General features: G+C 46.2%; 1 protein-coding gene across 8 annotated transcripts in view; it reads left to right on the top strand.

The window, feature by feature from the left end:
* Positions 1-26,302, top strand: part of MECOM (MDS1 and EVI1 complex locus) — a 348,147-nt gene that overhangs the window by 294,833 nt on the left and 27,012 nt on the right. For 3 of the 8 annotated variants that reach the window (XM_042799649.1, XM_042799634.1, XM_042799624.1), the window contains exons 3-7: positions 5,416-5,550; positions 16,249-16,351; positions 18,593-18,809; positions 21,998-22,145; positions 23,187-23,340. In XM_042799649.1, coding sequence (XP_042655583.1) covers positions 5,416-5,550; positions 16,249-16,351; positions 18,593-18,809; positions 21,998-22,145; positions 23,187-23,340 — 757 coding nt within the window. Of the gene's footprint in view, positions 1-3,492; positions 3,568-4,691; positions 4,752-5,415; positions 5,551-16,248; positions 16,352-18,592; positions 18,810-21,997; positions 22,146-23,183; positions 23,341-26,302 lie in introns of those variants that run through there. The other 5 variants (XM_042799646.1, XM_042799631.1, XM_042799620.1 and 2 more) reach the window with 3 other exon arrangements.

Here is a 26,302-nt window from a genome sequence, read left to right as displayed (position 1 = left end):
CCACTCTCGCTCCCTTCCCACTCCCTCTCCCCACTCCTGCTCCCACTCCCGCTCCGTCCCCACTCTCATTCCCCACTCCCACTCTTGCTTCCCTCCCACTACCGCTCCCCTCCCACTCCCCTTCCCTCTCCCTCCTCACTCCCACTCTCCACTCCCCACTCCCGCTCCCTCCCTATTCCCCATTCCCCACTCCCACTCTCTCCCCACTTTCACTCCCACTCCCTTCCCACTCTCCACTCCCTCTCTCTCCCTACTCCCATTCCCTCCCCACTCCCATTCCCCACTCTCACTCCCTCTCCACTCCCACTCCCCCTCCCTCCCCACTCTCATTCCCCACTTCCAGTCCCTTCCCACTCCCTCTCCCTCCCTGCTCCCACTCCCATTCCCCACTCCTGCTCCCTCCCCACTCCCATTCCCCACTCCCACTCCCTTCCCACTCCCTCTCCCTCCCTGCTCCCACTCCCTCTCCCTCCCTGCTCCCACTCCCGCTCCCTCCCCACTCCCACTCTCACTCCCTTCCCACTCCCTCTCCCTCCCTGCTCCCACTCCCGCTCCCTCCCCACTCCCATTCCCCACTCCCACTCCCTTCCCACTCCCTCCCTACTCCCGCTCCCTCCTCACTCCCATTCCCCACTCCCACTCCCTCTCCCTCCCTGCTCCCACTCCCGCTCCCTCCCCACTCCCATTCCCCACTCCCACTCCCTCCCTGCTCCCACTCCCGCTCCCTCCCCACGCCCATTCCCCACTCCCACTCTCACTCCCTCCCCACTCCCACTCCCTCTCCCTCCCTGCTCCCACTCCCTCTCCCTCCCTGCTCCCACTCCCAGTCCCCACTCCTGCTCCCTCCCCACTCCCATTCCCCACTCCCTTCCCACTCCCTCTCCCTCCCTGCTCCCACTCCCGCTCCCTCCCCACTCCCATTCCCCACTCCCACTCTCACTCCCATTCCCCACTCCCACTCCCTCTCCCTCCCTGCTCCCACTCTCCGCTCCCGCTCCCGGCGCGTCCCGCGGCGGCCCCGGCCCGTGTCCCGGCGGCGAGCGCCACCTAGCGGCGGCGGGCGGAGCGCCGGTGCGGGCCGGCCACGCTCCGCCGGTACCGGGAGGCCCCTTTTGTTTATCCACCGGCGTTTCCGCCTTTTGTGGCGAAGTTGGGGGGGGGGGGGGGGAAAGGAGAAAAGGGGGGGGCTCCGGCTCCTATCGGGGCCTCTGATCAGACCTATGGGCTCGAGCAATCAGTTTCCCAGATTACTTGTATTTAATACACAATGCATCATAAAACAAATCCCTCATCCTGACAGGAAGAAAATAGAACAGCTCATAGCTCGAGCCGGTCCAATTTATGGCTAAATTAAAAAAAAAAAAAAAAAAAAAAAGTGAGAGAGAGGGAGAAAAAAAAAAAATAATAAGAAAAAAAAGCTCCAACAATGGGCAAGCAGAGGGAGGGCAGGAAATCAATGGTCCGGCAAAGCGGGCGGGCGGCGTGGTTCTCAGGCCCGGGTGCTGTGGGAATCTCCCACCAGGTTTTTTGAGGTTATTGACAAAGGATTTATTTTTTATTTCCCCCCCCCCCCCCCTTGTCCTACCTACCACCACTGCATGCAGGTCGGTTTTGTTTTTTTTGTTTTTTTTGTTCCCCCCCCCCCCCCCCCCCCTTCTTTCTCCCCTCCCGGTCCCGAACAATAGCTATTATCTGAAATAACAGTTCAATGTCACAGATAACAGGCCGCTGAGACGAATTAATCATCATCTCTTGTCACCCGGCTTCTCGCCCTCCCCCTGCCCTCCTTCCCCAGCCCCCCGGGAAAAAAAAAAAAAAAAAAAAAAAAAAAGAAATCGACTTTTAGTCTGAAAAATATATCTGTACTTAAAAAAAAAAAAAAAAAGTGGGTGGCACTTCTGGATCGTGCAATAAAAGATATAGTTCAGCCCTCTTTTTTTGTTTGTTTTCTTTTTTTTTTTTTTTTTTTCTCTTTTTTTTTTCCTGCTCTCTTCCCTACAATACACACATATACGTGTATCTTGCAGTAGTTAGCCCAGCCGGTGGGAAACTTCGCGGGCCGGTTTGCGGCGTTGCGTGGCGGTGGGATTTCGGGACTGAAGGCGGGAGAACCCCGGAGCCGGCGGGGGCCGTGGGTGGGAGTGGGCCCGGCGGCCGGTGGCGGGCAGAGCCCAGCCTCCCGCCGGCTCCATTCATGGGATTCGTTACCAAATAAATACGGGGGGGGGGGGAAAAAAAGAAAAACAACAAAAAAATAAAAATCGTTTAGGAAGCGCCGGCAAACGGGGCAGTGATTCCGCGGCACCAAACGGGGTCATCGGGAAATTGGCCGGGCAAAAAGAAAAAAAAAAAAAAAAAAGAAAAAAAGAAAAGTTGCGTATCATTAAAAATTATTATTAATAACCGCAGTGACGGCGATGACGAGAATAACTCGGGTAACGAGCCGGGCGCGCTGGCTCCCGGAGAAGCCGTCGGGGCGAGTGGCCGGCGGGTAAATACCGGTGAGGGGCCCGCGGCAGCCCCCCCGCTGGCCCCGGGGACACACACACACGCACACACACACACGGGGAGGGGGGGGCCGGGCCGGCCCCGCGGGCTGCCGGTGAGCCCCCGCTCCTCCGCGACCCGGCGGTGACCCCCCGGCCGCGGGGCCGCTGTCGCTTTAAGCGCGCCGGGAGCGCCGCCGCCGCCCGGGACGGGGGGGTCGGAACGGCGGGGGGGGGGGGGGGGGGGGGGGCGGCCGGGGCTGCCCCGTTTTAAAGAGACAGTGCCCGAAAGAGGAGCGGCGGGCTGGCAGGACCCGACGGGGTGGGCGGGGAGGGGGGGGGGGGGGCGGGCAGGGCCGGGCGCTGCCCGGGGGTGCGGCGGGGAAGAAGCGCCGCGGGCAGCCTGCGGGGGTGGGGAGGGGGAGAGCCGCCCGCCCGCCCTCCCACGCACGCACACTTTTCTCCCATCCCCGGCGGAGAAGTGAAAGAAGTTTGTGTTGTTGAGCGGTGTGCGGTGGAGTTTTTTTGTTGTTGTTGTTGTTTTTCTTTTTTTTTTTTTTTTTCTTCCCCCCCCCTTAAAGAAGGTTGTGTGGGTTTTAGGTTGGTGATTTTTTTTGTTTAGTTTTTTTTTTTTGTTGTTTTGTTTTGGGGTTTTTTTTTGTTGTTTTTTTTTTTTTTTTTCCTTTTTCCTCCCCACTTCTCCCGATAACTTTCTTTACACACACTCCAAGCCGGCCGATAAGACCAGGAGGGGCCGAGAGGGGAAGGTGATGGCGAGCCGGCAGAACCCCGCCGAGCCCCACCGCCGCTGAGCCCTCCGGGGCCGGCAGCCCCCCCACCTCCGCCCCCCGCCCCCCCCCCCCGGGCCCCCGCCGCCCCCCGCCCGATGCTGGAGCGCACCGCGCCCGCGCAGCGCCCGCCGCAGCCCCGGACCCCGACGGCCGCGGCCTCCGCCCGTGTTTGACGCCAAGATGTTGCTTCCAGCCGCCTGAAGGATATTTTTCCCCTCTCCCCCCGCCCCCCCCCCCCTCCCCAAACCCCCCCCTTCCTCCCTGCCCACGCAGGCTCCCGGCGACACAAGGTAAGAGCGGCGAGCGTGGCGGCGGCGCTGCCCACGGCCCCGCGGGACGGGGCCGCCCTGCCCCGTCGGTGCCCGCCGGCCCCCGGGCAGACCCTCCTCTGCCGCCCTGGGGGGTGGGGGGGGTGAGCAAACAACCCCCCCCCCCCCTTCTCCTCCTCCTCGGAGCAAAGCGGGGTTTGCTTTAGAAAGGAAAATTCAATGCCTCCCTTTCCAAAAAAAATTTCTAAGAGGTGCGGGCGGCGGGGCGGCGTGCGCGCCCGCGGGGGGATGCATCTCGCCTTGCGCGGCCGCGGGGCGCTGCGCAGCGCGGCTTCGGGATGCGGGGGTGGCTGTGGGTTTGGGGCGGGGGTGTGTAAGTGTCGTGTGTGTGTGTGTGTGTCCCCCTTTTTTTTTTTTTTTTTTTTTTTTTTTTTTTTTTGGAGGGTGTAGGGGGGGTAAGGCAGCGCGGGAGGAGAGGAGAAACCCGGCTGGGGCTCGGCGGGCCCGGGCGAGTTAGACACGCGCTCGCCAACCCCCCCCCCCCCCCCCCCCCCCACCTCCCAGGATGGGCCCGATCCTGGCCCCGGGGGGGCGGCGGGGCTGGAGGCGGTGACCCGGGCAGCCCCCGCCGTACCTGCCGCTGCCCCCCGCGCCCCCCGCCCCCGCGGGGAGAGCGGCTTTCCGCGGGGCTCGTTTAATTAATGAACGTGAGCGGGCTTAGGCTGCATTGTGAGCCCTTGATAGGAAACTTCCGTGGGTTTTCATTAACTAAATGATAGACAATGCCGGGGTTCCCGTCCATTCAGCGCCGAGGCCAAAAGTGCTGCGGGGCTGGACGTGAATACAAACGGTTCCCATCGGGGAAACAGCCTCCCTCTCGGCTTTTCCTTTGGGGCGTGGGTTTTAAAGTTCGCTTTTTTTTTTTTTTTTTTTTTTTTTTTTCCCCCAACCCCCCTCGAATAAAATCGGGTGATTTGCTGCCGGTGCCCAGGCGGAGAAGTTACAAATGTAGCAGTGAGCTCCCTGGGATGCTGTGGAAAGTTTAGGATAGGCCGGTGGTAAAGCTTGCAAATAAATACTGATACTCAGTCATATGTAACGATTAGTCATTTGTCATAATATTAGAATAGAACATCCTCTTTAGCTTGTCCACAAGCAATCTCATTATATTTGTTTATTGTCTGCATAATTGGAACCATTTATTGGTATGTATTGACTACTGCCATGTTTTGTGTGTTTACATTGTTTTTCGTTTATTTTCTTTAGTTTGGCATAGGGAGTTCTATTATTTGCTTCAATTAAGGGGAGTCATTTAAGTGTTGCACAGAAGGGCTGTTTGGGAAGCGTGATATTAAAGCAAGATAAATAACTCTGCCTACCAAATAAAGTTTGGTTCAGAGCGACAAATATGAGAAGACTAAGTGTATGCTGCAAACAATGTAAATCCTGAAACAAAACAGAAACCTCAAATGAAGCCAACATCACCTATTTTAATAATTTTTGTTATATTCCCTGACAGAATCATATTTAATTAAAATCGTAATTTAATAGTCACTGATGAGTGCGTAGAAAATCAGATCCCTCTTAAATTAACATAATGTTTCTTAGCAATAATTGGACAACACCTTGTTTACATGTAAACATTTATCAAGACATTTTTCAGTATGCTTTTTGTCCTTTTATTATTATGTATGTAATATGACCATGCCTAAAAAAAAAAAAATCTCACCAGAGGAGTGTATTTCTGAATAAACATGCCTATATTATTATTATTATCTGTTTGTTTATCTGGAAATCTGTGATTTATCTTTTGATTAGTATGCCCAGACAGTGACAGAAAGATTTACTCTTTCATATTCTTCCTTTTAGATCTTGGATGAGTTTTGCAATGTGAAGTTCTACATAGATGCCAGTCAACCAGATGTAGGAAACTGGCTCAAATATATCAAGTTTGCTGGATGCTACAATCAGCACAACCTTGTTGCATGTCAGATAAGTGATCAGGTATGTGGTGTTCACTTTCTGGACTTATTTTTTTTAAGGAACTTTAAGGTGTCAATAAAAAAAAAATAAACAAAACAGAACACAGCAATTCACAACAGATTTTGGCCTGTTTGCTGTTATGGCAAAAGATAAGCTGCAGATGTGAAATGCATAATAGAATAATTTTAATTGTGGGCTATAGATAATATAAATTTTCTATTTTCCCACACTGTTGTTCAATTCATAAATATTTTTTTTTTTTTAAATCTTTATACCTAATAAAAAAGGGGACTGCTTTCTTAGGAACACAAAGCCAATACTTGCTGATTTTGAATTAGCAGCATTTTCTGCCTCCTATTCCAGTGCACTTGGATTGCTGTGTTAAACCCTTGAGTTGCTCAGAAGCTGTAATGTGAAATTAATAGAAAGAGCGGAGGGGAAGACACAAAACTGATAATGCTACCAGTGTAGTTACACGTATGGGGCTTTGAATTTGGTTGCACACGTGCATGAATATTATTATGCCTTCCCCTGTGCTTTGCTGGAGCTCGTAATACTTGTATGCTGAACCAGGATCTTCAGTGGTTTTCTTTTTATTTCTTGCACTTAAATCCACTCTTTGTTGGGCTGAAATGTCATTTTTCCTTGTATGTTGGAAAAAAGGCTGGGATAGGCAGGGGAAGGATGCAGTGGAGTATTTTTTGTTTTCAATTATGCTGATGAGTTATTAGGTGTTTCTCAAATCAAGGTTTGCTTTAGTCTGCAGATAATACATGCCGTTATGAAATATTTTAATGGGTGAAGTTAGGTTAAGAAAGCTATAGTTCTTTAAAGTAAAATATCTAAAATAGCAAAGCAACAACTGATTGTGAATTCTTGTTTCCAATTTAAACTTTGCTACCTGCAACATAAGACTTGATTCATTTAATCAGTGTTTCATTTTTCACCACTTAATTAACTGCATCAGGTGAATGTTAAAGATTATCTGTAGCTGATTTAATTGCCTTGACAGTATTGAAAGAAGAATCACAACCAGACACAAAGCCTCAATTAGAAATCATTCGTTCTAATCAAATTCCTTACGTATAGGAAATGAACGTGAGACAGCCTGCTATTTCCAGCACAGCGTTATGTGTTTCGCTCTTGCGAGATAGTTGATTAAAACTGGTTTAAATAACTTTTTCGGAAACTGTAGCAGAAGATTTTTTTTTTTTTTAATTTTCAACTTTTACAATTCAGTCCTGAGCACATGTAATGCAGAATGAGCCAGCCGACTGAGGTATCATTTCTTTTTTTATATAGCAGCTGGTTTAACTACAGAAACCGTAAAGATTATTAGTAAATGCAAAATACATTTTCCAAGGTAAAATATGCTTTACAGTGAAAAATGAGAAATCGTCTCAATGCAGAGCATTTATGGAACAGTGTTATGAAAAGGAAACTATGTAGATTAATTGAAACAGCAAATTCAAATATTTTATGTTTAATAAGAACTGGCATCGATAGGAAAGAGTAGAAATGGAATCACGTGCATTGGGCAAAGCAACTTACTGTCTTTGCGTCGGTATTGGTGATCTGCAACCGAAAATACACGTTAAGCTGAAACATCAGCATCTACCTCTGCGACGTAGACACACACCCGCGTTTTGACGTTTTTGGAAGGAAAGTTATGGCACTTTTAACTTTCTCTTTTTTTAGTGTTTACATTTCTGACATTTGGTAATGGTGGCTGTACTGCTGCCAATAATTTCTTTCATTCACTGGAGACTTGTTATTTATTTTGCACAGTATCGTGCTGTTCATAATTCCATATTTTTATAGTTTATTGTTGCTGAGATTTGCAAATTAAGAACCGGTTGTCTTTCAAGTAGCTTGTTGTGAGCTGGGCGCTGTCAGCAAGAGATTGTTGTTCATTTGGCCCTCTGGAAACGCTGTACACTTACCCACAAAATTGTACGCGTACTCCAACGTTTTATGACCAGAGCCTAAAAAGTTAATGCTAAAAATGTGCTCTCGAATCTTAAAGTGAAAAAGCCTTTCTAACAGCTCCTCCTTCTGCTTTTTTCTGGCACAAGCTCACCAGAGGTAATATAAAATATAATAGGAAGGCAAACTGGGAAATGGACATTACATGGCCAAACGTGTGCGTGTACGAGGAGTGACAAATGCAAGTCAAGACTGAGCGCGCATATGTGCCCGCGTGGGGCTGCCTTTGGGTCACTCTGCCTCTGTAACCTCTGGAAAAAAAGGGGGAAAAAAATGGAAAGAAAAAAAAAAAAAAAAAAAAAAAAGGAGGAAAAACCCCAGTGAAGCCTGAGGGTGTGTATCAGTGGCTGCAGCTAGAGCTGGAGGGCAGAGGCGATGCAGCCCAGCTGGGCCAGGAGACCCCAGCTCTGCCGCAGCCAGAGTGGGGTGCAGGGGGGGGCACCCCGGTTCCCCCTGGCTCCCCCAGGAATATGAGGCACCTCAGCAGCCCTGGTCACGCGGGGAGCATCCCCGCTGCAGGAGATGCTACTGGCTCCTGAGGCACAGACACTCGATCAGCAGTAATTGTTCACCTCTAATTGCTTCAACTCATCTGTAAAATTCACAAGCAAACATTGGGCTGTACCTGAAAAGGTAAAAGATCCTGCCAGCGCTCCCAGCCTCATGCTGCCCACAAGTTTATGCTACTAAATTCAAGCTTGACTGACAGACAGGTATGATTCCCAGACTGCTCGAGGCAGGATTTAGATGAATCTTGGGGCGATGTGTAATCTAGTTGCTCTGCTAAGCTCTACCTCCTGTATTTAACAAAAAGAGTGAAAGAAAAACATTTTTTGTTGTTTTCTCTATTAGAGTTTTTTCAGAGACATACCACCCCACCCCCTGACTCACGGTTGAGGTTGGGTTTCATCACTTAGGATCAACTTTACAAAAGGCCGGGGCTCTTTCTTATGACTGTATAAATGAGCTTTGCTAAGATGAACAGCTCGATAATGGTGGGATGCAGTCAAAACATGCACGCTGGATGCAACTCATGTTTCATTTGATTGGAGGTGGAGTAGGGTTTAAAAGCTGCAATTTTTAATTTTTTTTAAAAATTTTTTTTTATTTCCAACGAGGTTGATCTACGGTTTCTCTTTGCTGTCTTCCTATTATCTCCTGTCATACCCAATCTAACCTGAACGTATGTAATTCAAGATGTATATGAATAATAAAATTCCACAAACAGGGCACTCTCATTTTTTCCTTTCCCCAAAGAGACTGCAGTGTGTGCAGAGCTGCAGTCTTGTCACTGTTACTTCCCTGGAATGCATTTTTTCAGCTCAGAGTTAGTTAGGATTCAACACCAGTTTCTGCTAACTTGGATGACTCCCCTCTGTTATGATTAAACATCTATTAGTTCAACTTTTTAATGACTTCAGAATGATTAGCCCTGTTAGGCTTTCTGGCAGTGGTGTCATCCCAGAAAAAGCATTATTTTATTTTTAAATATATACGTTAATGAAAATGCAGTTGCAAATATAACAGTGACTATAGCAATGGCATGTCAGAGGCTGTCACACGTTCCAGGCACGTTTTCAGTCTGGGATCACAGTCACCTTCAAGCTATAAAAAATGTATTTTTTTTTCTTTTTTTTTTTTTCTTTTCTTTTAAGAAATGCAGTTGGTAGCAGTTGAGTTAAAACTCCTTAATATTGTTTTTATCTTGCTTATTGCTTGCAGAGCTCTAACAGTGATACAGCCACATAATGCTGTGAAACTGTTCTGAGCTTCCAGGTCTCTTTCCCCTCAACAAAGCAGCTGCTAAAGATTCCCTTTGGCTTATCCATGGAAAACTCACAGTGGCTCAAGATCAGTTTACTGAGGTTTGTTTGCTGTGTGCTGAAATAGGTTTTTGGAGTTTGTTGTATGTGCTGAAATAGGTTTTTGGGGTTTGTTGTGTGTGCTGATACAGGGTTTTGGGGTTCCTTTATTTTTTTTTGTGTGTTTTGTTTTATTTCCTTATACTCAAGTATACACCATGGCAATGGGAGAAAAAAACAGTAGTATTGTACTCTGAACAACGTGCCTGATGTCAGTGATATAAACTTACACGAGTGAACCTACTGCTGTAGGTTGCACCAGATCTGATCCCATCTTACACGTTTTACAAACTTTTTTAATCTGCAGTCACAGCTTCATGTTTCAGGTTTTACTGCCGCTGCCCCCCCTCTGCGGCAGGCAGCTCACAGGCAGAAAACGGCAGAGACTCCTCCAGCAGCCCTAGACGCACAGCCACCTGCAAAAGTTGGGTATTTAAGGAGTAATTTTTGAGGCTTTGTTGTCAGAAAGTGAAATGAAGGTTATGGCTGTTGTGGGTCAGGGGGGCACATGCACGCTGAACTCATCCAGGGCCCTATTTTGCCATGATTCTTCTATGAGTTATTAGTTTATTAAGCAAATAAAGCTTAATCCAGCTCCCACTGAAAATCCATCTCCAGTGGAGTGGGGTTGTGTTATCTTATGGCTGGTAGAACAAGGAGCTCATTGGTGGTGATTTTCCACCTACTGCAGGTAGAGCTGAGGCTGTGCATGAAACTCCTGCCCTGTCTCAACATCAGCTGGAGCTTAAAGCACTGGTTGTCTTATCGCTCTTGGCGTTGGCCTGTCCTGACATGACCTAAAAGAAATTGTTTAGAACCAAACCTTGCAACTAGTTGTTGCCATTTCTGCAAACTGATAAGCTTTTTATTGACGACTGGTGTTTAATGAAAGTGGTAAGGCACATCGTCTCTAAGCAAAAATGCCTTTTTTTGTGGTGAGAGCTGTCAAATCACACTCGTATGATTGCCAGAAAGAGCAGGGAGGATTATAGGTGTCCACAGAGCCAGGACACGGCTGCAACTCGCTTGACACTTTGTGTGGTTTGTGAATGGAGGTGGATGTTAGAAGACGACTGCGTGGCGAGGTCACCTCAGGAGAATGGGTGGTTGTGCAGAAGTCAAGGTCTGGTATTAGTGGTCAGCAACCCCGGAGCAGGTTTTGCAGGGCTGGAGCAGCTCAGCTGGATGGGACAGCCCCTCCCCCGGACCCAGGGCTTTCACAGAGGCTAAAATTCACCTATGATGGAAGAAGACCTGAGTATCACTGGGAAGGTGGCCTGCAGCCCCCGAGCTGCTCAGGAGGTGCCCTGTGGAGGGACATCCTGCAGCTCCTCCCTCACTTTGGGGGGAGCAGGAGGCACCTTTTACCCCAGAATGTGGAAAAATGGGGGATTCCTGATGCCATTTCAGGAAGGGGTCCTCACTCCAGCCCCTCCTGCTTGATCCGCTTTGGCAGTTTCAGGGCATTTTGGAAATGAGGAAGGAAAGGGTTTGCAGTCCTGATGCTGAGGTGCTGTGGCACTCCCCCACCGTCTCGGTAGGGTGATGGGGAGGGTCCTCTCCTTACCGCTGGGCTCCCACCCGTGCCCCCGCAGCTGCTTGCATGCAGGCACTTGCTGAGTTTTTTTGCCTGTGGATTTTTGCTCAAGTTTTCTTTGGGCCCCATACAGTGCTTGGGAAGGACTTCTCTACGTTAGCCCTTGAAAAAACTCCAGTTCGTTTCAATTTATCATTTGCCTGACTATGGCAAGAAGAACCTGGCTCGGGTTTCATCACACAGTTCTCCAGCTGCAGAAGTTGTTCATCACAGCAGCTAAAATAGAAGCTTTGCCGTTTCGACCTTTTTCTTTCCTGTTTTTTTGGTTTTGTTTTGTTTTTTTTTTCCCGATCAAATGCTTAATTATGGCTTGTTGTGAGGTTATGTATCCATTCGTCCTTATTTTTCTGAGGGGCATAAATCCCGATTTTGATGGAGCTCCTTGAACATAATGCTTATTATTAGTTTTGGACATTTAATTTGTTTTGCTTTTCAGGCAAGTTCCACTCTTGCTCCAAAGCAGCGCGGAAGCGAATGCCAGTTGGCAGAGTGCACGCCGCCTCTCCAGACGCTTGCTTTCCTGCCCCAGCTCTGGGGCATGCTCCCCTCTGGTGCGTGGGAGCCCCCAAAAGTGTCTGAGACTTGGGGCTGGTGCCTTGCCAGGGGTAGAGATACTCACGGCGTGTGGCGGAGGCTGGGACCGTGTCGGGTGCTGGCTGTTGGTGTAGGAGCAGCTGCGCAGGGCTCTGTGGGTGCTGGTGGGCTTCACCAGGCTTCCACTGGGGTGTTTTCCACCTTTGGGGTCTTCCATCCCTTCCCACTACCCCATGCCGAGTGGGTCCTTTGCTCAGTCCTCCCGCTTGCACCAGGGTGGTGCAGCACAAAGTCACCTGTGGTGCTGGCTGTAAGTTCAGGACGTTGCCTGGAGGGTTAAAGTACAAACAGCACCGACTCTGAGCAGCATCTCTCGCCTGCCCTAAAATCTGAATTTCCCAGGCAGCACTGCAGCACGTGGCATGTTTTCCAAAGCTCTCTTATTCCCGGGAATAAAGGGTTTAGTTGGATGCAGCGGAATGCAACTCCTCTTCGGGGCTGAGCGCGACAGATGCATGTGCAGCAGCTGGTGCCTTCGCTCCCACTCATCAGCTGAAGCGTCGCTTTTTCCCCCCAAACTGGCATCCTTCGGTTAAAGCTTCCCGGGGGCCGGAGGGCACGCTGGATGGGAGCAGAGGGGGTTTGGGCAGAGCTGGGGGGGTCTGGCCGGGGTACTTCAAAGCGCGTGGGCGGCAGCGGCGGCCGAGCGCACGGCCCTGGGCCGAGCTCGCGGGGAGTGCGTTTTCGCTATTATTTCAATTATTACAACTTCCTGAATAGGTTGAAGGTCGTTCATAATTCACGCTTCTGTCATCTTTACACATGCCAAACACAGTCTATTAAGCATAAATAAAATTTCAAGTGCCTGACCAGGAAAAGTAAACTGGGATTCATAACAATGAGGCCTTATTCATCCATTTAAAAGTAAATTGTGTGTGTTCCTTTTTTTTCCCCTCCCCTTTCCCTTTACGGCTTTGCAGTTTGGGAGCTTTTATTTCTGCTCGGTAGCATAAATATATGACCTGCGGTGTAGGCAGGCACAGAGGACTGATGAGTTAGGCCTCCCCCAACTTCTCCCCACCTCAGACCCCCTGAACTTTGCAAGTGTTTCCAGATCTGGATCCGATTTTGCTCTTCCTATATAAACTGCAGTCACACACCACTGATCCCAGGGCATGTGAAATGAGCATCTGGACTTTGCTTTTATTTTTTTTTTTTTTTTTCCCCCTCCCGGTCATTCCTCTACCGTGCAACAGCTCTTCCTATACTTCTCGAGGCAGACTGGTGCACACTCGCGCGTCATGAGCGCAGGTTAACCCGAGAAAGTCAGGTAACAAAACAGGCTTGGAAGGCTGAAGAGATGATAGTCAGAAAATTAAAGCCTTTCATTAATTACAGTAGAGTCAGGACTGCATCCAAGAAATCTTCAAGCCTTGCAATTGAAAAGCCCATTTATTCTACATTAGCATTTCCTAATACAAAAAATACTGCCTCTGGTAGGGGTTGATGTTGTTGCAAAACAGGGGCAGCCAGGAGGAGACCTGCAGGGCTGGGGGGTAATTTATGAGCTTTCCCATCTGGGGGCTTGCAGGACCCCCACGCCATCTGCCCCAGGAGGCTGCTGCTGCCTAAAAACTCAGTCAGTGTGGTTCATTTCCACGGGACACAGTTAGCTTCTTGGTTTTTCTCAGACAGGATTATTCCAGGAGGTTTTAGGTGGGAAGAGTGAAAAAAAAGCTTTTTACATGAAGGACATGAAGTAATAAGGACATGAAGTAATAAGGACAGCTATTAAAATCACCTGCACAATCTTTTTACCCGCACAATCATTTTTGGTTTAGAGTTCAATATGTTTTAGATCCCTGCTGGAATGCTGTCTGAGATATAAACTGTTAGTGCAGGTGGGGTTTTTTTTGTATGTACAGAAATATATTTAATAATAATTAAAGTTAATATTTTAATAATAATAATGTCAAGATGCCAGAGCTGGAAATCTCTCACTTGAACCTTTTGGAGAGCGTTAGTTCTGAGATGCAAAATATAGAAACATCGCTTAACCTAAAACATGGAATTTTTCAGGATACTACATCTTGTCTCCCTGCTGAGGTACAGAGAGGCTGGCCAGGTAGTTTCTTATGGGTAGCTTAATTATCTCTGATATTCTGGTATTTTCAAATACACAGAAAAGACAATTGGCTACAGAGTTTCCATCCTGATTAGGGATTTGTCCCACAGCTGCAAGAAAGATGCTGCATTGTACTGGGGCTTCCCAAAGAGAAGTGATGCACCCCAGCACAGCGCTTGGTGAACAAGACCCTCTTTATGTCCATGTATGGTCCCTGTGTCCTCACTTTGCAACGAGAGGTGAAAAGGTCTATCAAAATACCTTTGATGGGACAGGAAAAATACTGGAGAAGCCTTCGCTGTGGTTTTTGTTCGCTCCTTGGTGTGGATGAACTGCTAACCTCGGAAGAACAGCTGAGTTTACCCTGCTGTGGCACAAAACCCGGGAGCACCGAGGCAAGTCCTGGGCAGAGCAGGAGCTTTGGCACAGTCCCTCTGAGATGGTGGAGGTCCCACTTGGCTGCGGGGAGGGCCTGATCCTGCTCCCACCCCGAGTGGGAGGTGGGTGTTCTTGCAGCAGGGGGGTCTGCCGAAATGTCTCCTGTCAGTGTGTAGGGCCATACACATATTACTTCCAACCAAAGCCAGGCAGCGACCAGGCTTATCTTCCACAGATCGAATGCAGCCTTCTTTTCAGATGTGTGGAAGCCATTATACTTCTAGAAGAAAAAAAGCCAGTTTTCAATACATTTATCTTAATGAATGGAAAAACAAGCATCGCTTAAAGCAAATACTCACTGGATGCGGCGCTGACATCAGATTTATTTGTGCGAGTTAAAAGCTGGCTTCACTTAAAGTGTTTCAGCCTTTGATCAAATGAGTTGAATTGCCCAGCCGCATCCCCAGCATGCCGAAGCCCACGCAGCAGCCCCACGTCCTTTGGCACCGATGGCAGCATCAGCTCCGGAGGGGATTGTGGTACCAGGCATTCGCCCGACAGCGTGAAGAGACACGCACGAGACCCTGCCACAGCTCTCTTTCCCCCTTGTTCCCTCCAGAATACTCGGTGGAGTTCAAAATCCCCTCAATAAGGGATAAAATGGCAAGCCCAAGCAGACCCGGCCGACGGTTCAACCAGGGCGGTGTGGAAGAGGAGGGAGGTGTAGCCTGGGCAGATCAGGCTGCCCATAAACAACTTCTCCTGGCTTTTATGGGGAAAACTGGCCATAAGCAGGGGACAGTGGCACAGGTACCTTGTGCCTGATGTGTTTTGCCAGCGCTTCTGGCACCTGGAGAGGGGTGAGCACCAGAGTGGTGGGGCGAGCTGGCCCCAGCAGCCTTCACTGCCGCTCCCCTGCCCGCCTCCTCCAGAGAGGTTTTGGGACAAGGCAAAGAAAAGAAAAAAAATCCACGGGAATGCATCTTACTGCGTTATTTTTAGGTATTTAGCCCATATCTGTGGGCAAGGGCTGCTTGTGCAGAAAGAAATGATTAGGCTATACGGCCACCTCCTGGAGGACATCGGTATGTGCTTGGCTGCTGGGGCCACCCGTTGGGTGACAGTTCCTGTGCAACTGGGCAGGGAAAATACCCACGCATCTCTAGATACCCGTACCTACCTTGTGACAAGCACATCGGTTTGACTTTAGACAGCGGAGGTGGTTTTCTGCCTTTCTCCCGATGCATTGAAATGAGTATTGAAAATTAAGAGCTTGAGAAGGAAACTTTTAAAAATAGTAGTCTGAGAAAACGCAAAGGCATCATTTTTTAGCCTAGGAAACATAGCTGTCATGTGTTTTTGTTTAACAAGGCCTGAGGAAGTTACTAATATTTATTTGAGCTGCTTTGTGGAGCTTTTTAGTGCTCTTCACATTTCCTGCTGAGACAGAAAGCAGCCAGATGGATTTTGGGAATTTCCTTTCGGCAGAGCCTCACGGTGCCAGCGTGTGCTTGCTCTGGGTGCCCGGACCCAAGGGAGGGTGGCCCCTTCGCCACCCTGCAGCCTCCTCTGTCCCCAATGGGCTCCTTCCCAGAGCCCGGAGCCTGATGTCACCTGTTCAGGGGGACCAGGTGCCTCTGGTTGGGGTCACCACCAGCAGCTTTGGCTGCTCACGGCGTTTCTTCATCCGGGACTGATTTTTCCTTTGATTCCCATCCGAAGCTAAGGAATAACCAGGTGTGTTACCTCTCGCCTCACAGCTTTCTGGACTGCCTAGGTGATTGTAACAGGGGGTTGGGTGGTTATGGTTTAATCAACACCATCTTCTTATGTCTGCTTTAATATCTTTTCGCAGCGCAACAGGAGTTATCTCCCTTATGTGGCTCACTCAGGGATGCGTTTTATGGCTACTTTGTACGTGGGTTTGGTATAACTAAGCATGCAAATTGCTGGTGATGTTTGCAGTCCTCATGCAGCTCATTTTGCAGCAGAGGCTGTTGTAAGCAGTCATCCTTTTTATCCTCACAGAACCCAAAGCACCAACAGCTTTGTGACTGGAAGGAGCAGACCTGCCATAGTCAAAGTCGGCAGCTCTCCCGCAAACAGAAGCCAGCACCCACGCCGGGGCAGGGTCTGGCCGCGTGGTTTTGATCCTGTAATACTCACCGACAGCATTTTGTGTCTCTTTGCCTGTTGTGGTAGTCACATTGCTTTCTGTTTTCTTTTTTTTTTTGCAGATATTCTACAGGGTGGTAGCAGATATTGAACCAGGAGAGGAGCTCTTACTGTTCATGAAGAGTGAAGATTATTCACATGAAACAATGGCTCCAGACATTCACGGTTAGCCACTTCTTACTATCTGATCTAATAGAAAATATAATTGAAATTAAGCTAAAAATTAGGGAGGTTTCTCCTCTGTTGGAATCCTTTTGAAATCTGGGATGGCTTTGCTGCAGCCAGGGAAGGGAGCTGGCCCACAGTTGTATTTCTCTGTCTTCTACGCTCCTATTTCTCTGAATAAAATAGTCTAATATTATCACAACTCCTTCAGTTGCACTGAAGGGTGAGTCTGCTCTCAAAAGTGATGCCAGTGCTGTCTTTGGGGGTTCTCTATTTATTTTATTCATCACTCCATCATTTCAACCTGGTCCAACCACTGCAGCTGAATGTTGCTTCATGCGATGTTGCATTTTCTACCTGCTAATGTGGCAAACTCTAGTTTGCACTGTCGATATTTCTCAGCATTGCATACCTGCAACTTCTAATGTTGTTCAGGTTTTACCCTCACTTACTCAAACCTCCTTGGCAGAAACAGAGGTCTGCAGGTGTAACTGAGGGCAGTAGTAAGGCTTCACAATTGAAACTCGATCATTTTGTGGGTATTGCAAAAGGAGAACAAGAGCCTATGTCCTTATCTCTAGGCTGTGCTGCTCCTGCAGGACTTGTATGGACCCTCATTATAGTTTATTTTTTGTCACTTAGCCAAACAACTGTTATTTTGTCATCTTGAAAAGAGAAAATCTCAGGTTGCTAATGCTGCTGTCACTTGTGAGAACATTTGAGGCATTCTTTCTCCTGGTGCTCATTCGTTACTCATCCAACACACAGATTCTGTGTCTGAAACTCCTGAGCTGTTGCTCAGGTTTGTTCCCCACCTCCAAAAGCTCCTTTTGCTCTGCTGCCAGATGGGCAGCAGGTTGTACAGCCACAGTGGGGACTGCATGTAGGGTATCTGCTTGATGCGCGTTAGGTTGTAATTTATGCCAATGGGGACATTTCACAAGTTCTCAGGGAGTCAGGGACACAGTACACAGGAGTTTTCCCAGTGCAGGAGATATCAAGGGCTTCACTTTCTTATAACTGCCTGTAAATTTAGAGCAGCATCTTTGATTCTCTTAAGAAAAGGGTGGGGATTATTCATTCATTCTCATTTGGTTTTGTGTTTGTTTTTTTGTGTTTGGTTTGGGTTTTTTTGTTTGTTTGTTGTTTTTTTTTTTTTTTTCCTCACAGTGGTAGTTTTGTTTATTTATTGCTGAAGATGTCCCCGTTTTCAAGCACAGTGTTTTCCATGCCTAGTCCCTATGGTCAGGTAGCTATTGTATAAATGACACCAGAGGAAATCTCTGCAGTCACATGCAGGAATGTATTCCACAGGGCTAATTTAGCAGCAGACTGCGCCCAAGTATTACTTATGGGCCGTGGACAACAAAGTCCTATGATGCTTTCACTGGATCAACTCAGCTGTCAAGTAGCAACCAACTACATACATTTGAGATTTCAGTCAGACTCCTCAGTGCCTTTCTTACTCAGAGCTCCTGGGCATTTTTATCTGCAGGGCAGGTAACTGGAACCAAAACAGGGTGTCAGGCTCCTCGTATGGATCATTGGTAGAAAATCCAGCATAAAAAAAGATAATGGGATGCTCTTCTCCAAATTTGCTTTTTGGGATTTTCTTCAGATAATCTATTATTTTGCAATATTTACTCCAAAGTGACCCTCTAGTGATCTTCTACACTCATTTTCACTAAGAAACACATTGTGACTGATTTTATGGAATTTAAAGCAAGGCTCCCTGTTTTTGTTACCCCAATTTCATGTGTGACTGATTTACTTTGAACAGGGTTGGGTGCTGCAAAAGGATTCCAATGGAAATGAAGACTTCTAAAAACTCTGTAAACACTCTTTTTGCTATTTTAAGTGCTGATGTTTGTGTCTAAGTCAGTCTCCTCCATTCAGAAACACGTAGACTGGCAGCCTGCACTGGATATCTACCTTAGACCCTGTATAGCCCCATTTAGGATAGCATATAAACACACTGACTTTTGTCCTCAGCCAGTGTTAGGGATCCCTATTGGATGTCACTCAGGCAATTAACAGGTAGTATTGCACTGTCATATAGTGTAGAATTAAAGCATTATTGCAAAGCATTCTAAGGCATCCTTGTTTCTTTTGAGGTTCTTCTCTTTTTCACTGAATAGCTGTTTATTTAACCACCCCGTTATTGAACTCCTGATGGGATGATTGTTAAAAATGACTCAAAACTGATGGGATCTCCCTGTGCCCAACCCCTTTGTCTTGCAGAGGAGCGCCAGTATCGCTGCGAGGACTGCGACCAGCTCTTTGAGTCCAAGGCTGAGCTTGTAGACCACCAGAAGTTCCCCTGCAGCACACCTCACTCTGCCTTCTCCATGGTGGAGGAGGACTTCCAGAAAAAGCTTGAGAATGAGAATGACCTTCAGGACGTGCATGAAATCCAGGAGTGTAAAGAGTGTGATCAAGTGTTCCCAGACTTACAAAGGTAGGAGTAGATGCTTAAAGCATGATTGAATCAGGCAAATTCTGTAATGGCTTCAGTCAGATCCCACAGGGCATCATCAAGGGCAGAAGCTGATACTTTCATCTTCTATGCAAACCAAAGATGAGGATGAATAATGCTTCTGTGCCAGTTGATGTTTTATGTCATAGAAAGCAATGGAGTCTCAATAAATCAGAAATTTGATCCTTGTACTGAAGTCCTTAGTGGGGACCTTAAATTAAGAACTGGATCTTCTGATAATCAGATCTTTAGCTGGCATGAATTGGGCTGGTTGCAGTGAAATCAGAGGAGTGATTATAGTTAGATCAACTAAGGTCTGGGATCCTTATTTTTGGGTAGAAATAACTTAGAACATCTCTGAGTGGTGTTCACTGATATTACCAATTTTATCTCTGCAAACAAGGCATGCTAGTTAGAGGCAGGTTCTAGATGTTAATATATATTTATAGTTGTGTTGTCTTGAAACACTGGGGTCCATCTTTTTCTTATATATCTGTCAGTTTAAACAGACCCATGTGCATATGCACCTGAAATATGTATTGAAAGTAAACAGAGAGTATGACTTTTATATACTGAAGATCATTTACTATTTCCTGTCGCTATATTTTTTTGTGGCTACTTAAAATACTGTATTGTGGTGCAGATTATGGCAACTTTTGCAAATTACTGGAAGATATTGAGAGTACACAGGAACTTCTGCAGCACATCCCTTGCAGATTCACTTCTTAATGCTTTCAGGACTGGGGGAAGGTTGACCTCAGCCAACATTTGACAGTAATGCTGAGCTATCTCAATAGCAAAATCCTGGGCCGTATCCTCCACTGTGATGAGGCAGTGTATTTCTTAGGAAGCTGGTTTACAGCAACAGCAGAGCTGGCCCAGTATCTCTTGGTTTCAGCTGGAGTCTGTAGCACAGCTCCCCCACTCCCACAGTGTCCTCTTCCCTCTCCATATTGTGTGGGCATGACCTAAGTGACTATTAGCTGCCCTTTTAGGGATGGCAGTATATCTATTTGCATTGCTTAAAAATTATATGCCCCTTAAATACAGATTGTCAGTTGAGAGTATTTTGTGGGTTCATACTTCTCATAGAAATCTTTACTAGTCTGTGATTCAGGATGTGGTGGTATCTGTTGGAGGTTAACATGGATTTGTGCATGCTCAGTGTTAACTTTTTTGGACAACTGTTCCTGGATGCTTCAGGTGGTGGTTCTGCAAGATGGAGCCCTCTCTCCCAAAACACAGACACTCCTTAGCTCCTCTCGACAGAACAGAGGTGGCTCGGAATCGCACGGGGGTGGGTCTCAGATCAGTGTTTCATATGACCTGATCCTTACACTTCCGTGAAATTAATAACACCGAAATTAAAACATCATGTGCCAAACATTGCTCCCTGTATACTAGGTCAACCCCGCTGAGTGGGAATTTGTGCAGGCACAAGGTCTTATTCACTGGCTGATGTTGAGCAGTATGTGGCTCCGCATGTCTAATTTTCAATCTGATTGATTTGAAAGGGCTGATGTAGGTAGATCGAGTTGAAAGGGTTGCAGCAGCATGGGTGAGGCGGAAGTCTGGACTGTAACATTTTTCCACGTTGTGAGTTATTCGGTGTTAAAGTTCTTTTCTGCCTGCAAACCAGAGGACGATATCTAACATATGGGAATCATTGAAGAAATGTAAATTTAGCTTAAAATATTAAATATTGAAGAGAAAGGGCAGAAAACAAAGAACGAGTCATCATAAATAGATGGGCAGTACTGTGAGAAAGAGTGAAAAATGAGAGAGAATGCAGTCATTCTCCGAACTCTTGAATTATTGAAAGGCTAATACACCACAAAGACAGTTCACAGCAAAAAAGTACAGGAGTGTGCTATATCCAGATTATATAAAACAAAAGGCCTGAATGAGCCATGCTTGAGGGTGTGTGTAATTAAATGGGGAAAAAGCTGAGCAGGAAGATGGAGATCTGAGGGGCCGGGACTGCCCAATGCTGATGGCAGATCATGAAGCCACAGCAGGCGTCCAGGAGCTGGTTCCAGAGCTGGGGACAAGAGTCTTTCTAGGTCTTATGGCAAATTTGTTTACCAGTGCATGATCGAGAGTCAATTGTTACAGAAATATTAGGAGAGGAAGCTAGAATTAATTTTGTCCCCTGAAGGCAGGAGGCTGAGAGGGGTAGAAGAGCATCTACATGGTGAACGCATTTCCATTACCTGTGGCTGAGAATGGAAGTTGCTATTTGGGCTGCACAACCCAAATAAGACTGCAAGTTTTGTCCACTGATTCAGCAGAGATCAGTGGGAGCTTCATGTGAGAAAGATAGATCCGGTTTGGCATCCCAGGCTAAAAATCTCAATTTCCAGTGTCTCTGGCTCTTCTGTGAATCCAGTCTTACATTATATAGTGATCTTTCCTCCAGAAATAGTGTGAATTATGACTCTATATGTGACCAAGCAATACAGGTGATTAAAAATATATATTTTCTACAAATTAATAATAAAACAGGAATTCAGAAGATTCAGAGACAAAAATTAATTCAAAGATATGCAACAGAAAATAGGTAGAGATTGAATATGGTACTAATAAACTGAATAAACTACAAAGATATTAATTAATAAACAGCTACACAATTGAACACCGTTAATAATAATCAAGTATAACTTCAGTCATGGTGTAATGTATTTAGAGGCTTCTTATGCTCATCCTGTCTAACTCCAGAGGAATTATTCCTCATCTATTCTTGCTGTGAAAAGAATTGACTCTCATCCAAGGAGTGCAGTTAGGTCAGGTGGTGGAATCCAAGGTGTGTTTAGAGGGAAAGTCATAAGGTAGAAATAAATCAGATGCAGGGAAGAATTACCAGAGTGAAATTCTGAAAGGTGTATGAAATGATCTCCTTAGGGAGTGATGGCAGCAACATCTCCTGGAGCATTTGCAAGTGGCCTGGCAAAACATGAGAGGATGTGTTATTCTGGTGGGGAGGAGGATACTCTGCCTCCTGGCTGGGGTGAGCCTGGTAGTCAAAAGACTTGGGTCTGATAAGATTGGGCCTTTAGGCTGTTTTTATTTTTCTGTTATAAATATGTGCTCTGCTGTCTCCCCTTCTTATAAACTGCTGACAAACCCATGTGTGTGGGGGACCTCACTGAGCCCTGTTCCTGTTTCCACAGCCTGGAGAAGCACATGCTGTCCCACAGCGAGGAGAGGGAGTACAAGTGTGACCAGTGCCCCAAAGCTTTTAATTGGAAGTCCAACTTGATACGTCACCAAATGTCGCACGACAGTGGGAAGCACTACGAGTGTGAAAACTGTGCCAAGGTACAGTGAATTTGTAGGCTGCCTGGCACTTCTTGTGCTGCTGGATGCATGGGAGCATGGAAGTGGGGATGCCTGGGGCGAGGATGCAGGAGGGCATAGTGAGTGCTTCTGCCATGATTCACATGGTTTCTCAAGCGTTTACACTTCTACTTTATAAATATGTTATTTTTGTACCCCTTTTGATTCGGAAATGCCCGTGGAGTCTGAAATGAGTGCTGATGCAGGATGCTGAGCTCAGGGCTTGGCACCTTGCAAGGACTGGTGGGGTGTAAGCAGATCAGTGAGGGGCAAGAAACCCTGGGGAAATGCAGGGTGGGTGGGTTCCTAGGCTGTGTGCCAACCACTGGGACCAGAAACTTCAGGACACTACTGCAGTATAAATCAGAGCAACAAATAGTTATGGGCCCCAGCTGCACTAAGTGAATGCTACTATCTCATCTCTAGAGAGACTTTTTCACTTCCTAGCACAGGGCTTGCTGTGTAGATTATTTGTATAGGATGTAGTTCTCTGCATTGCTTTTTATCAGATTCCCAAAGCTTGGGACTTTTGCATGAGGACTTTCTTGTTTTTAAGTAGTATTGATGCAACAATGGGAATTTTGTATTGAGCTGACACTTGTAAGACGCAACCAAGCCCTGAGTACTAGGACTGTGTTGTGTACAGGATTTCTCGCTGTCATGCACTCAGTGGTTGCTATAAAGTATTTCTGTTGCAGTAATACTTAGAGGTTTCAAGCAGCCACATCTTGACTCATTTTCTGTGAAATCTCTGACCTCAAAAACACAATTTCTAATGGCAGGGTCAAAAGCATCTGCTGCAGCGGCTGCAAAGGGGGTTACCAGATCCACCAAATAATTGGCTGATCCTGGGAAACTGAGGTCCCATCCTGCAGGCGCAGCTCCCATTGACACCCATTAGCGAGGTTTTTAATCTTAAATATTCCCAAATAGCTCCAAGGTTTGAATTTTTAAAGACTCTTGTAATAACTGGCTTCTTCCGCAGTCAAGTTTCTTGGTTAATCAGTACTCATTTCCTAGCAGGTTTTCACGGACCCCAGCAACCTTCAGAGGCATATTCGTTCCCAGCATGTTGGGGCTCGTGCTCACGCTTGTCCAGAGTGTGGCAAAACCTTTGCCACTTCTTCAGGCCTCAAACAGCATAAACACATCCACAGCAGTGTCAAACCTTTTATATGTAAGTCTTCAACTAAACGTCTTTGGTTAAGTGTTATTTCTGTTGTCGTAAAGCAGCGTAATCGGCAAGCAGGAGGTTGTGTTGTGCTCCCTTTGAATTTCCCACCGGTTTCACGGGGACTGTGAGTTACTAAATGAGTTCTGGGAAATTCGTAGTCCAATGCAAAGCATTATTTTCATATGATTTTCCTTTTCAGACAGGCACTGAGTGCTGTATAAGTGTACCCGTTGTCCCTGGGATATTTTTCCACGCACAAAGAGCAAGCCGGGAGTACATGCCCCAAATTTAAATAGTGAGTTGTGCTATTAGATCTTCACCAGCAGCTGCTCCAGCCATAAAACTTGCCTTGTATGTGGGCCTGACTCCTGTACTGGGCTATAAATTGGATGCTCAAAGTCTCACGGGTTGTGTTTACTGCTGAGCCAGATCCTGCTCGGAGATGGGGGAGCTGGGTGCACATCAACATTGCAGGTTGCTTTCTCTCCCTTTCACCAGGGAAGCAGAGGCAGAAAATATTTAAGAATATTGTTCTTGGTAGTGCTAATCACCACAGTCTTTTCAGGCACCTGCTATGGCTTGAAGGGCACTTTGTGACCACCTCCCTTACTTGTCTGCTAAACATCTTAATCTTTTTCTGGTCTCAACAGTAATTTACCAAAATACCAACATCACACCTGGACAAAGTGGCGGCCACACACTAAGATAATTCCTCAAGAAGAGGAGTATTGGCTTGAAAGAATCATATGTGCGAAATCTATATACCTGCCATTGGGTTAGATAATACTTTTGGTTTGGGTTTCTTCAATGAGAAAATGTATAACTAGATCCAATAATAAGTATCACTAATAATTTTTAAACCTGATTACAGGTTAAGCAATTGCACTTAAAGATTTTAATTATCTGAAAAGGGTAACTTCCGGTTAGGTAGGGAGTCTTTAGATGGTCCTGTTGCAATGCTGTACATAGAAGTCTGTAAGTGGCACCTCTCATAAATGAAATAATCTCTCAAATGCTCGTTGTTACTATTTATTCTGCTAAATTAAAACAACAACCGGTATTCTTCATATGTACAGTGTGAGGGATGAAAACCCATTGAGCAATCAACAAATAACAGCCATGTAATTGCAGAACAAAAGAGTTTGGAGACCATATGTTTGGTAGGTTTTGCTGAACGATGGGAAGGAGGTAGGGTCACCTAAAGGAGATATCTGTTTTCCACCAGAAGGCCACACACCATGATTTACTCGTACCAGTCTGTTTATGGCAACTGTCTCTTATTACAGTACACCGCCCAAGCTTGAGTGAAAACTCACCAACGCTAAGGTAATTACTCACTGCCTTCACAAAATCTCCAGCCTCTCCAAATAGAAACCACATGCCATAATAGACTGAACATATTCAAAATAGTACTTACGGTAATTTTTTTAATAAGCAGAAAATATGCAAACTTAACTGCTGGCTAATTTGGGGTCCAGAGATAATCGTGGTAGAGAGTGTGCATAGGCATGTGATGAATTTTTGCAATTTAGGAGCCAGATTGGGAGTTTGTGTTAAACCTGGGGTCTGTCAAGCAATAACAGCTGCAAGGAGGGAAGCTTCCCTTACAAGTTAGTTACTTAAAAGTATGTCGCTGAGATTTAAAGGGTGTAATAAGGTGCAATAGGAGAAATCAAACCCAGCTTCTGTTGCTTTGATACGTGGAAGCAATTAGAGTTGATAACCATCCCCCCATCTACTAAAGTTTAAGCAAAGCTTCACTTGGAAATAAAGGTCATATGATGAAAAAGAGGTAGATCTTATAACATGAACTTATCTGAGGAGTCCTGGCTCCTGGAAATACCTATGCAGGTCGAGGTGGTGCAGTTGATTTACACAGAGTCTCCTCCAAAATCAGTGGGGCATTAGGTGTGTGCTTCACTGATGCCATGTTACACCCAGGCTTCAGGTGATGGTCCTGAAGAGTAAGACTGCTCTGGGGAGTAAGGGCTTTGGACCTGGGCCCAAAATTTCTTTGCCAGCCTTGAGAGCCTGTGGATTGAATAGACTGCCTATTAAATGCAGGAGGCAATGAGCAAGCAGTACCTCGTTAAATAGTTTTAAATAACTTTTAGGCTCAAAAAGGTAAAGTTCTCAGTACAACTGTTAATTGTTTGTCTGAGATTAGAATGATAAATATTTTAATGGTATTGTCATTATTGGTTCAATTTCATTTAAAACTGAGATAAAATATATTTAGTCAAATGATTAATTTACATCTCTCTGAATAGTTTGTAAGGATATCTCACAATTATCAGTGTGTATTTTTGCTTTTCTCCAGAGTAGAATATTTCTTGGTTCTATTGACTTTTGAATTTATTAATGGAGAATAGTAACTTAATAATATATCAATGTTCTTTAAGGGACAACTTCCCAAATTTTAGCAAGACCAAGTCTATGCCAATACACACCTTTTCACCTGCTTGCCACTCTAGCCTACCTGAGGGAAATATTATATTTAATACAGTCATGTGAATAAGAAGCAGGCCCTCCACACAACCTGGTAGAAGATCAAAAGTTCAGAAAATGTTATTTAATTCTACATTAGCCTGATCTTGTAAATGTATGCACTGGAGATTTTTTTTCTGAAAAATTATATATGGTCTGATAATATATTGCTATATGTTAGCCATAACTCTATTAGTGTTGATAGAGTTATCCTGCTTTACACAAGGGGAGGACTTGGCCCATAATATCCAAGATGAAGCTTGTGCAAACCTATGGATATGTCACTTGAGTCGCCATTTTGGTCAGTTTAATTTTGGTTTCTGTGACCAACATGATGGGGGCAAGGGGAGCTTTTTCTGAAAGACTTCAACAGTGAAGGTCTGAAGGGGCCTGATTTTGTTCCGTGAAGTATGGAGGTGACTTTTGTTTGTGGGAGCAGAAACTTTATGCCTATGATTAGGCTAATAGGAGAAAATAA

The sequence above is a fragment of the Tyto alba genome, unplaced genomic scaffold, assembly GCF_018691265.1.
Source record: "Tyto alba isolate M040663 unplaced genomic scaffold, T.alba_DEE_v4.0 Super-Scaffold_10, whole genome shotgun sequence".
NCBI lineage: Eukaryota > Metazoa > Chordata > Aves > Strigiformes > Tytonidae > Tyto > Tyto alba.
Note: the sequence above shows the minus strand (reverse complement) of the source record. Positions and strands in the feature narration are given on the sequence as shown.